Here is an 18,385-nt window from a genome sequence, read left to right on the forward strand (position 1 = left end):
AAACTGGTCTGTCCTGAATGTCGTGCAATCTTTTATACTCGTCATTGTAAAGTTTAACAATAATATCATTTCCGTAACGAAATCATAAAAAATTGATTGACAATTATTAACAAACTTTCTTAGTGTCACCCTCCGATAAGTCGGCAACACTATATTTGTTATTTCAATTCATCGTTATTAATGTGATACAAACACACTTTGTAAAAATATTTGGCAATTATAAACGGCATTTAAATAACATTATCATCCTCTTGGAATATAGGAACTATGGATAAACGTTTTGAAACATGTATTACAAAAGTTAGCTACATTATCGCAATGAACAACACAACTTTATATACAGAATATTTTATTAAACTGTCAATGTCCACCATGGTACATACAATATTTTCCCAAATAACTTAATGAGTAGATACTAATTATGAGAATATCTAAACAAGAATTATGAAATGAGACGAATTATGCGTTTCGTGGTATTGTCAAACACTTAAGGGGAGTAGGAGAGATTCCTTACATTGTATCAATTTGTTATTCCTGCAGTCCATATTGCATCTCAATTTATCCTTATTGTAGAATACCCTTCAGGAGACAATAATTGAAATTTAAAAATATTGTCAGAACCTCACATTGTCTTCCAGTTCCATTGTCAGATGACCTTACTTTTCCCTCCACCTTCGTTGGGACCAGAATCCGTCTGTCTTCCAGAAAGGAAGCTTTGACATCTCCTCAGGGGCACCGCTCAACCACATGGCGCTCCCGTCTGGAATGATCAAGGTTTTGATACACATAAAAATTTAGAATTGTAAAAGATTGCGATTTGAGATGGGCTGGATAGAAATTGGGAAGGGTGGTAAAGGTTGGATTGATGTTGTCCAAGATAGAGGGATAGGTGGAAAGTCCGTGTTGATGCGGCAATAGATGTCGGGGTTAGAGATGCCTTATTTATAGTTAGTTTTTTAGTTTTTTCACCAGGAAAAAAGGTTTCTGGACCGAATTGAAATACTTTACAGATAAAAAGGTTCTTTACGGTCCAGAATCCATTTACGCTTGCATATTTTTCTCTCCTGGACCGGAATTGAATTTATTTAAAATTCTTGGATCTTTAACAATTCTGGTTGCACAGATAAATGGCACACCATTTTAACACTTCTCAAATTGAACGTTGACCAAAATGTGGTGTGGGCTTCATGGAACCACTCAGTGTGTCGCTTTAAAAGCAGTTTTTTTTTTTCTAATTGTGCGACGTAGAAAATGATGGAATGAAAAATACAAAGAAAGCAGTAGAAATTACAGAAATAACCCTTGACTTTCTTCTCAGATACAGCCTAATAAAGTTTTTTTTATTGATGATTGAAATAAAACTGTCGATGTGTCAGCACGGACCATTTGCACCCGTCACATTACGGGGTTCTCGTGTAAAATAAATACTTCTATATGAAGAAATTAGAATGTAGAAATGCTCATGAATGTCGTCGCAGAGCAAGCTGTTCTTTTTTCCCAAATTGACGCATGCACAGCATGCACCGCATGCGTTCACGAGACGCTTCTGATTCTGAGTGAAGATATAGAGCGACCACAAGGAAATATACCTTGGACGAAAAGTCCCCGCGCAGCCTACTTCCGTTGAGCTGGGGCCATAAGGAAACATGGTCCACTCTCCCCCTCCCCTCCTCGCGGGAGTACGGTGCACAGGAGTCGCGGGTCTGCGCAGGTTTCTTTACTTGTGGTTCCACTATAGTAATGACCACAATCATGTTATTTTACTCTGTGCAAAAGAAACGTAGCAAACACTTACCGTCTTCTGCTTGGTAGTTTGGCATTTCTTGCTCTGATCTCTGTGGCCGGATGAACCCCACGGGGCCTTCCCTCAGGATGCCCATTCCTGGATCAGGAGCCGATCCCCAGTTGTCCGCCCGGAACCACGGCCAGCTGTCCCAGTCGGAAGTCGCGCTCTCGACCTTTTGGGCGGAGAAAGATGAAATGTTTGTAAAATGTTACGCTCCATTAGTTTCTAAATCTGCACATTTTTTTTAATACAATGTCGGTACTTATATTGGCAAATGATTACTTTTCGTGGCGGACAAAATTAGGTTCAATTGACGTGTTTTGACCAGTAAATGTGTCTGCTTATACTTTTAGGTTTAAAAAATCCTCTAGAATGACTATAAATTAAGATCAATTGGTTAAAAGATTTGGTTTATGCTATGATGAAATTGATGGCGGAATACTCACAAAGAATACTCATGCCCAGGCCGGAATTCGAACCCCGGACCAAAAACTGAATTTTTGTGAAAAAAAATCGGGAATGCAGTGAACAGTTTAGGAGATGTGGATGTCATGATATTTTGTTTCGGTTATTTTACATCGCTTTTCTACGTCTTGGATTAATCGCGACGATGAGGATGAATGATGAAATGGTGAAGAAACAATGATACATCAATGCCTGAGCAGGGTTCGAACATGTGGCAGCCGGCTTCGTAGGACGTTACGCTGACCAGTCCTCTACTGAGGCTGGCGAAAGAAGCCAAAACCAAGGACAAGCCTCTAAGCAGATACCACGATAATGATCAGCGTCTGGTAAAATAAATAAGGTCATGAGAGTGTCAAGCAAAGTCTCTGTGGACGGGGATTTAACTATATACAGGGTGTAGCAGAAGTGATAGCGCAAACGGAAATGGTGGAAAGTACACGATAGTAGAAGCAAAATGTCTCAGTAAACATAGGGTCATAAACAAACCGTTTGCGAATGTATGGTCACGATCCGCCACTGACTTGATTGTTTGTACACATCGTCCGCTTGTCTCCTTGCGCACTCCTAGGCTTCTTTGTTTATAACTGAACACTGCCGAAAGGGGGCGTTGTAAACAAACCATACGTCCTGTACAGGACGGAAAGCATAACACGTACGTCACTTGTAAAGTGAGGAGAAGCGTCCGATTATGTGTGCACATGCTTTGTGGGGGGGGGGGGGGGGCAAGGCACTTTCTACCCCCCCAATTCATGGAGAAGGACACCTTTTACGTATATTTATATATATAGAGTATTGTTTATGCTGATCTTGTTCCCCAAAAATGTATCTTAAGTTGGCGCGCCTCTTTGTGTGTGTGTGAGAGAGAGAGGGGGAGTGTGTATGTGTTGTATGTATGTTTAAACAAGAGTAAAGTGGTTTTCCGTACCTATTATAAGAATCAGATACGTTCGATTAGCTACGCTGTACACACACCGACGTCAGGAACGCCAAAGATTAGGAGTTATTAATCAATTACATATCGCTGGAAAACAAGCCACTCAGACAATATATATGAAAAAATAATATACAGGGTGCACTAATCATTAACTTACCCACGGAGGCAGAGTCCGTCTCCTGCCCATCCTTGGCACTGATTTGGATGCTTTGAGGAAGTAGTTGTCAGGGTCGCTCCGCCGGCCGATGCGAGGGACTGACTTGGAAGCCTTCAGGAAGAAGTTCCCTCCCGAGGAGGTGTCAGTGGACCCAGACGACGAAGCGGGGGAAATGGCGAGGAGGAACAACAACAAAGAAATCCCTGGAGGAGAAACAAATCAGAATCTCAGTACTTCTATAATTCCCTGTCTGCATTTGAATACAAGCCGTAAGATTTACATGTAGCATCTCCATTATAAATGAAGAAATACAATATTAGAATAAGAAATACGTCACATGCTCTCCCTGGCGCAACATACAGGCACGCATCTAGAAATACATTTCGGAAGGGGTCCGAACCAAGTGTCTCAAAATAATAGTAAAAATAATAATGTTTAAATTAAAATCATTATAATTATATAAATTTATATTAAAATAGTATTAATTGAAATACTCAAACTGATTAATATTACATTTTCATTACATGAAGAGGTAAAGAGACGGTATAAAGATAGTGATATCACAGCACGTATTCGTTATCTAGCTTGCGTATAGGTCAGCAAAATTTGTAAAAAAAAGCAAATAACGTAACTACGTAACTAACTCTCTAGCCTTCTTGAACCCGAAGGTTCATGGCTGCAGCAACACAGGCCTTCCATCTGTCCCTATCCTGAGCAAGATCTATTAGCATAGCAACTAACTTAGTAAGGAAATTAATGTCAAATACGAGGCGTATTTTTAAAGTAAGTACCGTTTTGAAATTCCGCCGCTGCAGCGCTGCGGTCGGTGTCCCGTGCATGCGCACTGTGTACCTATATCTGTTGGCAAGCCACAGACGCCATTCCGGCAACAATCGATCGTGTATACATTTGCTTTTGCGTATTTAAAATGCCTCCGCCAATTGAGAATCCCCGCCGACTGTGAAATACGCGCTGTTATTCGTTTTCTTAGTGCTAAAGGCGTGAAAGCAGTTGAAATTCGCCGTCAGATTTGTGAAGTGTACGGACAAAACATTATGAGTGATGGAATGGTACGCAAATGGGTAAGAGCTTTCAAAGATGGCCGAAAGAATGTTCATGACGAGGAACGGAGTGGGCGACCCTCAGTGATCACTGTCGATTTGGTGCAGAAAATCGACGAAAAAGTGAAAGAGAACAGACGCTTCTCGATTTCTTCGTTATCAGAGGAGTTCCCTGAAGTTTCAAGAAGTGTTACCTACGAGTACGAAATTGTTACCGAACGCTTAAACTATCGAAAATTGTGCTCACGATGGGTACCATAAATGTTAACTCAGGCGACAAACTTCTATGAGGACGGAATACAAAAGCTTGTTGTTCGATATGATAAGTGCCTTAATATTGGTGGCAATTATGTGGAAAAGTAGATAAAAGTGTGGTCTTTCATGTAACAATAAAATTGTTACAAGAAGTTTACTTGTTTTTTGTATATATCAAAACGGTACTTACTTAAAAAATACGCCTCGTAGATAAACAATTCAATATTTATTGAATATCAAAAAAGGATGTAAGATCCAGTTGACAAAAAGTAAGTTCCTGGTAATATTTTGTCAAAGTCCTATGATCCCAATACAATCATTGCCTTCCAATAAGTTCGGCAGAAATAAATAATAGTTATTATTTCATTATTTAATTTTAGTAAGTAAGTCTTTGGGGAGGGGCGGACCCTCTGAACCCTCCCTAAATACGTCCTTGTCAACATAGTAAAGAATTTGTAAAGAATCCAATTCTTTGAACTTGATGCAGACTTCTTGACCTACAACAAAGCCTCCCATACCTTAGTCGTTTACGCTATTCAAGAGTTTGTTGGTATGGTGGAACAATTTTGATCTCTCGATTCCCTTTAAACTATAGGTTCATTCATGATTAGCCTATTTGTGTACAATGACTCATTCAACGTGTCAAAGATTTTAACTGTGAGAATGGTCCTGTATAAATAGTACCAGTGTATAATTTAGCCTCTCTGTGCACCTAAAACTAAAATAGTTTTAATATAATAAAAATTATAGTGTCAAAGTTTATATTAAGTCCACTTTATGCACAGATAGGATACTAGGCACTGGATCTGAAACCGGGGCACTTTGATTACAAGACGATAACATTACCATTGCACCATTGGGAAGGTCCGGCTATGGTGAAATGTAAAATACTGATGCACACCTCCTTTTTGTGGTGTAAGGGGGCGACCCTTCCACGTACTACACCCTAGATTGCATTTTGCAGACTAACGAGGCTCTGGCGTCTGGACCTACGACCGGTATAATCCTTTAAGGACTGTGTGTGTATTGTATGTTTTGTCCTTGCGTGTGTTGAGTGCCCCTTTCCAGCCTCAGCTTTTAACCAAAGTTAGAATATTTTTTATTCCGACATTACAGTAATGTTATGCTATATTATATTTTAGTTATGATAAGGAGCTGGACCCGTGTAATGTGACGGGTGCACCAAAAATTACAATTTCAATTCAATTCAATGCAACGAAGAGATGCGGAATTACACGAGAGAGCATTTGGAGAAGCGGCCAACGGAAATTTTTTACCTAGAAACCTGCAGACTTATGTCACGGAAATTCCGCGCGTTTCACTGTAGTGGGAGTTACATCATTTGATTTTAATAGAAGCAGACAACAGAAGTACTGTTGCCGCGTTTTCAGTGGGCGTTAAGCTTTTATCGAGCTGGCCCACGTGGCGGAGTGGTTAACACATCGACCTACGACGCCAGCGGTTCCGGGCTCGAATTCCAGCCTAGGCATGGATGTTTGTGAGTGTCCATTCATCAGTTTCATCACTCATCCCCAACTTTGCAATTATCCAAAAGTGGTACAAAAGCGAACTAAAATAAAGGAAATAAATGAATGAAGCTTTATCGACAAATCCATTGCGCCTGAAGATATAATTACATCAACCTGGCCGTGAAGAGTAAGTGGAACGCCAGAACTCTGCCAATCTTCTCGCTTTCTATAGAATGCGTAATGGCCACGTAATGAGAAGAAGTAGTCATCTGACATTAATCGTTCTACTTAATCTCGTTCGCTGTTTCTAGCGTGACGGAGGAAGATAATAAGATTCATTCCAAAAGAGAGAGGTGGAACAAGGCCATCGATTCCTGGGTACGTCTTGGTAGCGATCCAAGTGTGGGTGGTTAGTTCAAGGCTAGTGCGATAAGACTTTCTCGAATACTTTGAGGATGGACATGACCTAGCTACCAACAATAGCTGCAAGAGTTCATTGTTCTGGTATCAAAATCGGGTTGTGTATTTTCATGCGATCCCCCACTCGTGTAATAGGGTCTATCCACACGAACAGTCCATGGAGAAAGAACTAAGTCATATTCCTGTTTTTACAAGGGAACAAACAAATTCAAACTTTAAAGGCTCGTTACTGTCCATAGTATACCATTTTTAAACTTTCATATTTCTCAACACTTAAAAAGTTTCTCGTCTGTACAGTTACACCATAAGAGAGCTATTTAATGCCATTGAGAACAGGATTTCCCCCTGTACTCTTAATATGATAAGAACCATGAAGGTTCCATATCCCTTTTCAACATACATCAACTTTCTGAAAATAGCATTTCTTTGCAGAATATCGTTATTGATATATATGTATATTGATATAACTTGATTGTTATTTGCTTAATTTAAAACTAAATTGTTGTAACAAGATCATGTGCTTTAATCTTTGGGTCTCAACTGCAATTCTATGACGTTTTGAGGTACAGTAAAACCTCGTTAATCCGGATCCAGATAAGCCGGACTTCGCTTAATCCGGACAGGCAAAAGACAAAAAAAAAGCAGAATGCAAGGTTTTAAATGTGGCTAGAAGTCAACAATAGCATTCGTTATATTGCTCCGTAACATTTTACTGTACTGTATAGTGTATTTAGGACTATGCCCTTTAAATACACCATAATAAACGTGTTTTGTTGCTATAGACGGAGTTTTAATCCACTTTCTACTGTTCTGTTAGGTTATTTCAGTTAATCCGGACTTTCGTTAAATCGGTCAACTCCCCCCCATTAGTCCGGATTAACGATGTTTTACTGTATAATGAAAAAAAAACACTTTTATTGAAATCAATCTACAGGTTGAGGCAAAAGTCAGGTTACTATGAATGGTAACTTCGGTCGCCAGAACTAACACCCCTGGATATTTTTGTTCTGAGGATACTTAAAAGACCATCGTGTACGCTAAGAAAATGAAAACCTTGGACCACCTTTAAGAAAGGATCACGTTAAATAGCTAGCTGGTGGCCTGAGTTACAAAGATTTAGGACAACTTTTCATGAACGTAACGTTTAAAGGTTCAAGCAAATCGTTCTGCCCAATTTACACAATTCACGCTGATTTTGGGAGCAGCAACGAAGAAACGAACATACTCGTACATCTGATCGTGTTTGTTTTGTTGCCGAGCAACAAGAATGATACTTATGCAAGACTGACTATTTCAGGACATCCTAGAAGCTGTGCCAGGATGGAGACCTAAGATAGTTAATGTAGATTTTGAAAAGCTTTCTAGCAAGAAAATAATGACGAAGTTTTTATAAACAGATTTTAAACCGCCTAAATAGCTGAAAGATATTTCAATTATTTAGCCAGTCCACAGCCTGGAAAAAGTGTGATGGGAATAAAATATTAAATAAATATAATACATGAATATTTGATTTCTCTTAGGGTGGGGGAGGGTCATTAATGGTTCTTGGAAGTGTGAACGGATATTACGCTGAGCGGAACTTTCGCGACACCAAATTTTCTGAAGAGACACTTCCTTTCTACTTTTACTTCTTTAAGTTAATCGCGACATGGAGGATGAGGGATGAAACTGATAAGGAAAAATGAAAAACAAAGAACGGCCATGATCCAGTCGGGACTAAAACTCAGTTCGTCAGGGCCTACCCGATGGCGTAGTGGAACACGTCGTCGCCTTGTAATCAAGAGGTCCCGAGTTCGATACAGACCGGTTCGGATCCCATTTTAAACGGTAGGTTCACCGTCAACTAGCCTATCTGTCCATAACGTGCACTTGAAACAAGGCCTTCTAACTTTCAACTCAGTTGAGTTGAGGTCCTTCGTCGGGAATGTACATTTTTGTCTCCCAAGGCTGGCCCGAATGCTCTCTTTTGTTGGTTATTTTAGGTAGTTTTTCTTCTTTTACAAGGTGAAAAGGTAAAGCTCCTCTGCACATTCCAACATGTCATGGATGCATAGGGACCCGCGATGTCAGCAATTTGTAGAGATGATATAATCAGCACCACGCTCCGGCTTCCTTTCCCTCCCAACTTATGTTTTTAGAGGGTGGGCACATCCCACAGCATCTCTACATACATTGCTTTCAAAATTCCAGCTTAAAATTTCACACCTCGAACTTGAGTCTTCAGCGTGGCAGTCTATAGATTAATCGCAAAGAAAGCAATAACTCTAAATAGGTGTAATCAAGCCATATACACACCCCCAAAGTTTTCCCATCACTGCACAATATTGTTCGTAAGAGTCCAATAATAGTCACTTTTGCATTAAATATACCCTTATACTCCCTTGAAAAACATCTTTCAAACCTCCAAATGAAAAAGTCTGGATAATGTTTGAAGATACATGTTTTTAAAAAGTCATTACTGATTCCAAGATTCGTTTTCGTACTTATGTAAATGAGAACAGGGTGTTCTATAGTGTGAACCTCCAAGGAGAAACAAACTCGAAGCAAAAAAAGCATTACCTGCATGTTTGAGACATTGTAATGTTCCCTAAAACTATTATAGAGACCTTGGGAAGTACTTACCAAAATAAATAAGGTAACTGCATTGGCCAATGCTCATGGTATCTTCTTGTCGCTACGTTACGTATCCTTGCAGGCGAGAGTGAGTGATTCTGCAGACAGATAGCTCGGACCTAGATGGAAGTTGTCGCTGGACTCCTAAGGGTGCGATCGCGGGCGGGAATCCTCCCCTTCCTCCACTTGTTGCTCTTGGGCGGCCTCTGTGTCCACACGAGGAATCGCACGATGACGCAGATCTGCGGAAAGTAAGGGTAAACACAAATTAATTGCTTGGTTTTGTAAAGAGAGGTCCTGAGAGGGTGCTGCTTCAATTTCTTTTCCCCCGCGGTCTTCTGCTGTGAGTGGGTGAAGAGGTGTTCGCCGCGGAGGAGGTAGAATGGGGGAAGATTTTGTAAGAATGGAAAGACAACATGAAAGCGGTGATGGTGGTTCTTGCAGAAGTCGATTCCTGGAAAAAAGGGGAGTCCATCTGTAAATAGTGCGGCTTATTTTAGATCAAAATGGAAACGCATTTCGACTATTGATTCTTTCGGGTTAAGTTAAACCTTCTATCGATGTACTTCTCGGGATGAAAAACAAGTGTAACATCACTCAATCTCTTCTGTCTGTAAACTCTAAACGTCTTAAACTTTCGTTGCTGAATTCTCTCTTTTGTGCAATCAATTACGCTGCTCCACATTTACTTACTTTTTAAAAATCCATTAACCCTCTCTCATCAACGAATACTCTGATCGACCAACCTATATGTGTCTACTTTTATTATTTTTACGCGTAGATTTGGCAACATGACAGTCAGTTGCTGTGACATCGATCCTGCCATCTGTTATCAAAAGGTTGCAACAAAATTGCTTTTAGTACAGCCTTAAATCAAGGATTGAAATCCTGAACATCTTCCATTCATGAGGAGTGTAGAAAAAAATGTACGTCCACTTCAAGCTCATATAAGCTAATCGGAAATGTTTATGACAGAAACGTTTTGCAAATTGTAAGACTGGATATCGAAATTTCAATTAAATCTGGACACACTCATCTTAAAAAAGGTTAGTACATTTTAGGTCTTCATCCTGTGTCAAATATACTGGGTAAATAAAAGCAATGAAAAGTTAAACAAAATTTATGCAGACCTATCTTCATGCAAAATGTAAATTCTATAACAAAATTGCAATGTAATCAGTAAATTTACCAAAATTGTGACACGTGAGTCGTCATCAAATATCGTTCTTAATTAGCTATTCCAATCCTGTTTAAGATATATGAAAATGTAAACTATCCTCTAGGGGCAACTGCATTCGTGAGCTATCATCTGCTTTAATTGTTCACATACTCTTACCCATAGATACCTTACAATAAAAATAAAATCATAGCTACAAAGTATAATCCAAAAAATCCAATACTTTTTAGTAATAAACTCTGAATTATATGTGAACGGTTTTGTTACTTAATGCGACATCTATACTTACAAGGATAAGGAATATATAAGATCTTGAAGGTTTAAAATCTTAATTAGAATGCACATGATCGATAGAATTACCTACAATTACCTACACTTAGGTAAGTTACTAAAAGAAAGCGTTGAGTAACAGTTATTTTGCGTCCAAAATTAACGTCATTATTTTGTCATACAATCAAGATTTTTAACTGTTTAGACAAGTATCACAAGTATCTGTTCTAGTGCATGCTTTCCCCACTGGCGTACGCAGGATTTTTTGGGGAGGAGCTGGAGTTGTAAAGGTGAATAGTACATACTTACATTCTAGGGGAGCGGCATACACAATAAGATATCTCGTATAGTTAGAACTTTCAGCTCTCAAAAATGATAGTCGCCCCCCCCCCCGCGTTCTTCGCTGCTTTTATTTGAAAAATGTTAATTTGCTAAAAATGTCAGAGGGAGCTGTAGTTTCATCAGCTCCCCCTCTACGTACGCCAGTGGCTTTCTCAGTGTAACTTTACTTGTACAAGTTTAAAACAACACAGCACAAAGCACGCTTCGTCCTGGCAAATGGATCCTTCAGTTCTGAAGGATGGTGCAGTGGTATCTTCGTTGCCTTATAATGAAGGTGTCCGGGGTTCGATACCCGGCGGAGGTAAATATAGTGATTCGGATTCCACTTTAAACTGTAGGTCCAGTCGTGATTAGCCTATCTGTGCATATAGTGGACTTAAAGCAGCAACGCAACTCAATACAGTATCGTTACAACCACTCATATAATTTCGGAAACACCTTACCAAGTAAGGAAAAAGTAACGTATTATTCCATTCGGTACGTTCTGCTCGTTGGTAAGTACGATGTGATTAAGTCTGAGTAGATGTGTCTTGTTTTAAAGCACTAACACGATGTTCCAGACCATGAAAAACTAGATTTGTGTTAGAAATTCCTATTCTTCTAGGAAATAGGACTAGGCCGACCGCAGAGGCGGCATGGGTGTTCTTTGTGAGTGTTCCTTCATCAATTTTATATCATATCATCCTCATTTCCATGATTAGTCAAAAGTAGCAGGCAAGCGAAGTAAAATGAACAAAATCAATCAATTAGGATTAGGTACCGAGAAACTATTACCAATATGTTGCCAACAAAATTGATTGATTGAGTTCGTTCATTTAACTTAGAGATTTTCGGCCACTTTTAGCTAATCTTGAAGATGAGGATGAGTGACGACATGATGAATTTAATGAAGAAGGGACACTCACAAAGAACACTCATGCCCAGGCCGGGATTTGAACCGGAGATCCCTGGCGTCATAGAGCGCTGTGTTAACCACTCAGACACGGATTTTGCTAACAAATCCAATTTACAAGGTGCTGATCACATAACCTCCAAAATGGCCGAGATGAAGAATGCGTGGGTACCTACCCCGACATCCCTCAAGTGTACCTTCATGGCTCGGAGAACTTTACCTTACGTTACGATGCATCTAAATGGTTTAGAAGAAATTCTCAGCATATCTATACGGTTCTTGACAAAAGCCATTACTAAGAGACATCAAGGGTCCGGCAGAACACAAATCGTTCTAACAAGTGTAGTATTAAGTGCTACAAAGACCTACTAACTGGTGACTTAAGTGAACACATGCACTTTCCAACCATGGCAGGCTCCACCAACTCACCTGTTGAAGAACCAAGTGACTTCCCCCGCCGGTGGGTCTTGACTTAAAACCTCGCCGAGCGAGGGGGTGAAAGGATGAACGGGAGATTTGGGTTACGAGACCACCTGCCACACCAGAGACCCCCCGCGGAGGTTACGGAAGTTATCAATGATATCACCCGAGATCATGAGGGCACCACACGCACCCTTCTGCGTTCCGAGAAGCTCTTCGCGAGACATATCTAGACTAGGGTGATTTAAGTAGGGCTGTAAAGTGTTGCCCAACTGTTATCGACCAGGGCCCTTGTAACACTTGCATCGTAATTAGCGCTGGTTGACGCCAGAGTGAGCGTTCTATAAATATAAACAAGAAAAAAAGAGTCTAGGAGCTATTTGGACGTAAAGGGTCCACGTCCTTGTCTGCCATCCTCAATTCCACTCTGCTCCGAATATAACTTTTCCATGACCAGTAGCGTTATCAATTGCTCGATGGGAAATGCTAGCTGATGCTTCAGTGGCTTTCGAGTTCTGCCTGCTGTTTTGGTTCTTTCAATCAAGCGTTATGATCAGGAAATGGCTTTGTATGTAAATACTATATTCATAAAATAACTAACTAACGAACTCTCTAGCCTTCTTAACCCCGAAGGTTCATGGCTGCAGCAACACAGGCCTTCCATCTGTCCCTATCTTGAGCAAGATCTATATACTCTTTTCCATCCCTACCGATTTCCTTTAGGTCCATCTCAACGTTGTCCCTCCATCTTCGTCTTGGCCTTCCTGCAGGTCTCTTACCATCAGGTTTCCCAACAAGAATCCTGTAAACTCCTCTTTCCTCTCCCATTCGTGCCACATGGCCTGCCCACCTAAGTCTTCTTGATTTAATCATTCTAATAATATCTGGACATGAATACAAATTATGTACTTCTAAATTATGTAACCTTCTCCACTCACTTGCCTCATCATCCCTTTTTGGTCCAAAATATTTTCCTAAGGATCTTATTTTCAAATACTCTCAATTTATGTTCCTCTTTCAATGTAAGGGACCAAGTTTCACATCCATATAATACTACAGGCAAAATTACTGTTTTGTATATTTTAACTCTTAGTTTCTTAGATATTAAACGAGGAGACAAAAGTTTATGAAGAGAGAAGTAACATGCATTTCCTGAATTAAGCCTACTTTTTATTTCCTCTTTAATATAATTTTCACTTGTTAATATTACTCCTAAGTATTTGAATTTTGAAACTGGTTCAAACGAGTTATTATGAATAATTACACTTTGATTATTACCTAACACTTGGTTTCGGCCTGTAAGCATATATTTAGTTTTCTCTTTGTTAACTTCCAAACCTATCTCTTTAGTACTTTTGAAAAATATTTTAGCATTATTCTTAATTGTATTTATATCATCCCCTAATAAGTCTACATCATCTGGATATGCTAACAACTGAGTCACACCATTTAATTTTAGTCCTTCGTTAGTTTCTTTTAGTTAGTTTAGTGTCTACATATGAGATATTCATACAATGCCAAAATCAATGTTATTGCGTATTATCTTTGCGAATCGTGGCATGTAAGCTCCAAAAATGCTGTTTTGTTATCCATCTTTTAGCATATTTTAGTTATTTTGTACATGTACGAGTAATGTCCATATTTTCAAACGTTTCCCGGCATATATTCCATTTTCACGCTATTACTACATCTTGTTCTCTTGCGTAAAATACCAAAGGTTTACCGTCCATCTGTATTTTGTTCGTTTTGTGCTTTGTTTAGACAGTGCATCTGTCATTCATTATAGCGTTCATGCCAACAATTGATAATGCAAGTTCAAGCTTTCGCGGTGAAATCCATAGCATATTTTAAATATATCCCCATTATTACATGTGATGCAGTTTCCGTCAATATAAATCTGTCTTTAGCCCAATAGAAGATTCACGATTCAGCCGAGAGATCGGGAGAAGCGTGGCGGGCGACGCTGGCGGAGATGCCGACATTTGCGGCCTGTAATGCTCGCTTATTTTTATGGACATATGGAGACATTTATATAAATATTGCAAAACGAGCACTAACCTGTGTTATAACACGCAAAAGTTCTTCTGTAATTCATCCAAGCTCTGCCCTTATATACAAAAATAAATACGCTTTAGAAACGATATTAAGAGCCACAGATAATAAAACATTTTAATCATAGTTTTGACCAGTAACGTCCTGCTTAAGTTAATACGTTAGAACAAAGAATTTTTATGTATGACACTTACGTGAAAACAGACTCTTGTCGAGACGTGTGTAGGTACACTGCAAAAAAAAAGGGTGTGTTTGGGGTGAGTTTCGCTCTTTGGAGGCTTCGAAGGTCAGAATACTCGGAATCCTCACCCTTTTGAGTGAGTTTCTCCTCCCTACCCTAGGGTGAGTGCAGATCTGTCGTGAAAACCTTCCCTATACACCTCTTTGGGTGAGTTTCGGCTGCACCGTGATGCCACATGTACAAACTTTCCCACTGAAAATCCACTCACAGGCCTTGTCATAGCGAAAGAATTTTGCCGACATGACAACGTTTGTGGTCCTTGACCCCCTGCCAGGCTCTCCGAGCAATTTGTCTACCTGCTGAACCCTTTTCCCAACAAATTACCACCCTGTAACAGTTCTCTAAATATTCAACAGAGGCGCTGTACTGCAAGTGGCGCTGGTTCGAGTGACCAACTCATGAAATACTTTCAAAATAGGCCGAAAACCCAAGGTCCGTCGACGTTGTTCCTGCGGGAGATACTAGCGGTCGACGGACCTTGGAATAAACCTATCAGTTTTGAGATCCCTTTGATGTTTTTATAATTAGAAAATGTACGAAATAAATACCTGTATGTTACATGTAAATTTCAGGAATAATCTATTTGAATAGTCATTTCATATTTTCAAGTACCACTGCTTTACGTCAGTAATTAACAAAATTTGAGCCTAAAGAAAAATATGATTTTTCCTCTCACATTTCATATTGAGATTTAGATTTGCTGCTACATTTCTTACTGCACTTAAACAAAGGAAATATATGTTTATATTAATATAATTCTCTGTGCCGAGATGTAAAATAAACTTAATGTTTCAAATGTGACCCCACCACAATTAACAATTTAATATTTCCGAACTCACTGGTATTATCGTAAAGGATTATGACAATAAGAGAAGGGTTATGCCTTCTTGTTATGAGGCACGTAGCCAGGGGGAGGGAGGGCTAAGGAGGCTGAAGCCACCCGAAATCCTACAAATATCTAATTTAAATAGTGCATAGAGGTAATTAATTTTACTTAGCAGGATTAAACATTAGATCGAAAAAAGGTTTAGTGTATAATAGAGGAACCAGTTTATATTTTTATATTCTATCATTTTATCCAAAGAATAAATTGATCCACCAGTTCTCAAAAATTGTAGTTTTCTTTGTGACAAGCCATACAATATAAACTTTACGAGTAAAATTTTGCAAAACTTTTAAAGCCTTTTTCTAACGGAATGTGTAACGGTTAATAACAAAATACAATAACTATGAATTTCAGTACACTAACTGTACAAAATGTAAGAAAAAATGGACAATGTGTTGGATATACACAGTGGATCGAGTAGCAGTCTCTCTCCATTTACACAATAATAATAATAATAATAACTAGGGCTAGGATTTTGATGAAATTGCATCTTTTTTTCTGGTGAATAAGAAACCCAAATCTTTTAATATTTATATGTTTCATGTCGTGCTGAAACTTTTAAGCACTATTTGTTGGGGCATTTTTTTTGCATTTTTTGCCATTATGGGTTGTATAAGTCATTTTTTGGCATTTTAAGTCATTTTTTGGTCATTTTTTTTATTTTCTTAGTTTTCCAGAGCACTTGTACGCTGCGAGTGCATGGGCAGCATTAACGTGAAAGGATTAAGATGAATAAATATCCTATTTTTTTTCATATCTTCCCTAGACAATTTAAAATATATGAAACCGCAGCTACCTTCCATCCGTCTCAGAAGAAAATAAACAACACGAATATAACGATTTCCTTACAATGAAATTCAATTGTTAGAAGTTCAAAACAGCTCGCAATTTTGCCCCAGGAGAAGAAAGTCGTTGCCCTGCCTAATCTTATCTTCTAATCTGCTCAGACCAATTGTTGTGTTCCTTGAAAGTGAATGGATGGAACGTGTGATCTGGCCATTGTCGAAGTTCCTGTTTATTGCGAGAATTTACTTTGGTGCAGTGTTCAGTAGAGCAGGTTTTCGAAGCATTGGACAAGATGCCAAAAACCAAGCAAAGTACACAGTACAAATTAAAACAGTTTGTGTCCCAGTATGGTGAAAATACGTTCAGTACGGACGGATCAGTATTATTCTGTCAACTTTGTGGTGTAAGAGTTGCTGCGGAAAAGAAATTCACGGTGGAGCAACATGTCAACCGCGAGAAACACAAGGCAGCTCTGAAGCAAATTCAAGATCAGAAGAGGACGGTGCAATTGTTAATGGGTGAGTGTTCCTTCAAATCCTCTGTTATTTCTGAAGAACTGTGCGACGCTTTTATTTCTGCTGACATTCCTCTAAGTAAACTAAATAATCCTAAACTTCGAGCATTTTTGGAAAAACATACTGGGAAATCGATACCAGATTCTTCCACGCTAAGGAAAAATTATGTCAAGAAATGCTACAACCAAACAATGGATCAAATTCGGCAGAAAATTCATGGTAAAAAAATATGGGTGTCAATTGACGAAAGTACCGACTCACTCGGACGGTACATTGCAAATGTAGTGATTGGTACGATGCAGGAATCCGAGTCTACTCAAGTGTTTCTAATAAACTGTGAATGTCTAGAAAAAGTGAATTATTCAACGATCAGCAAAGTTTTCAATAACGCGATGCAGTTACTGTGGCCCGACGGCATTCAATATGACAAGGTGTTGCGTTTCGTAACAGATGCGGCACCGTACATGGTTAAAGCAGGGAATTCTCTGAAAGGTTTGTACTCGAAAATGGTACATGTAACATGTCTTGCACATGCGTGTCACCGTATTGCTGAAGAACTGCGAAGTCACTTTCCTGATGTAGACCAACTGATTGCAAACATTAAGAAGATTTTCCTCAAGTCCCCATCACGAGTGTTAGCTTTTAGGTCTCATGCACCTGATTGATGTGCCTTTGCCACCAGCTCCTATTCTTACTAGATGGGGTACATGGTTAGAGGCTTGTGGTTACTATTGTGAAAATTATAAAGTTGTGAAAGAAGTTGTAACCTCGTTCGACAGCAGTGAAGCATTGTGTATAAGACAAGCACAGGAACTCTGGGCTGATCCCGAAATGGAGGGAAAATTATGCTATATAAAGTCCAACTTCGGCTTCCTACCTTCTGCCATAACTTCACTCGAGACATCTGGAGCTACATTGGTTGATCAAGTTAATGTCCTTAACAAAGTTCAGGATAATTTGGAAGCAGTTCCAGGTACTGTTGGAATACAAGTGAGAGAAAAGATGCAGAAAGTGCTAGGGAAAAATGCAGGATACACAATAATATGTTTTATTCGTGACGTATTGTGTGGGAAAACGTTTTCATTGCCAGACTCTGAAACCGAATTAGAACCAAGTGACATTGTATGTTTTAAATATGCCCCTATTACCTCTGTTGATTTTGAAAGGAGCTTTTCTATGTATAAAAGTGTGCTAGCTTTTCTATGTATAAAAGTGTGCTAGCTGACAATCGTCATTCATTTCTTTTTGAAAATTTACAGAAAATATTCGTTACACACTGCAACTCAAAACTGAACAGTAACCTCTCATAATTTGTCAAAAGTTGCATACTAGAGTTGCTGTAATTTGAAGTTCAAATAAAATTTTACTTTGAAATTTTTAACGGTTTTTAGGTCATTTTTAAAGTCATTTTTTGGCAATTTTTAGGTCATAAATGCATCTTTTTAAGGGCATTTTTTACGAATTTTTAGGTCATCAAAATCCTAGCCCTAATAATAACAAATAATTTGGATTAAAATTAATTTATTTTCAATAACTTATAATACTTGTTATTGTAAAATGATAATTATAATCGTAGTAAACTGGTAATAATTATTGTTGTCATTATTCTTTCTACCAATCAAGTTTTATCAATGACCTGTCCCC

The 18,385-nt window shown here is 38.9% G+C and overlaps 1 protein-coding gene across 1 annotated transcript; it reads right to left on the bottom strand.

The window, feature by feature from the left end:
- Window positions 1-365: 365 nt before the first annotated feature.
- On the bottom strand, window positions 366-9,399 carry ETH (Ecdysis triggering hormone). The gene is made up of 4 exons (XM_083120852.1): window positions 9,170-9,399; window positions 3,343-3,545; window positions 1,796-1,958; window positions 366-760 (listed from the first exon to the last, which is right to left on the bottom strand). The coding sequence occupies exons 1-4, from the start codon at window positions 9,204-9,206 to the stop codon at window positions 657-659; spliced, it is 507 nt and encodes a 168-aa protein (XP_082976978.1). The 5' UTR covers window positions 9,207-9,399; the 3' UTR covers window positions 366-656.
- Window positions 9,400-18,385: the final 8,986 nt, after the last annotated feature.

This window comes from Lepisma saccharinum, chromosome 1 (genome assembly GCF_977018435.1).
Source record: "Lepisma saccharinum chromosome 1, izLepSacc3.1, whole genome shotgun sequence".
NCBI classification, from domain to species: Eukaryota; Metazoa; Arthropoda; class Insecta; order Zygentoma; family Lepismatidae; genus Lepisma; species Lepisma saccharinum.

Coding starts and splice junctions, on each gene's coding strand:
- ETH (XM_083120852.1), bottom strand. CDS start 9,206: ATGAGCATTGGCCAATGCAGTTACCTTATTTATTTTG. Junction 3,546..9,169: donor CAGTTACCTTATTTATTTTG/GTAAGTACTTCC, acceptor TTTCTCCTCCAG/GGATTTCTTTGTTGTTGTTC. Junction 1,959..3,342: donor GACGGACTCTGCCTCCGTGG/GTAAGTTAATGA, acceptor TCCGCCCAAAAG/GTCGAGAGCGCGACTTCCGA.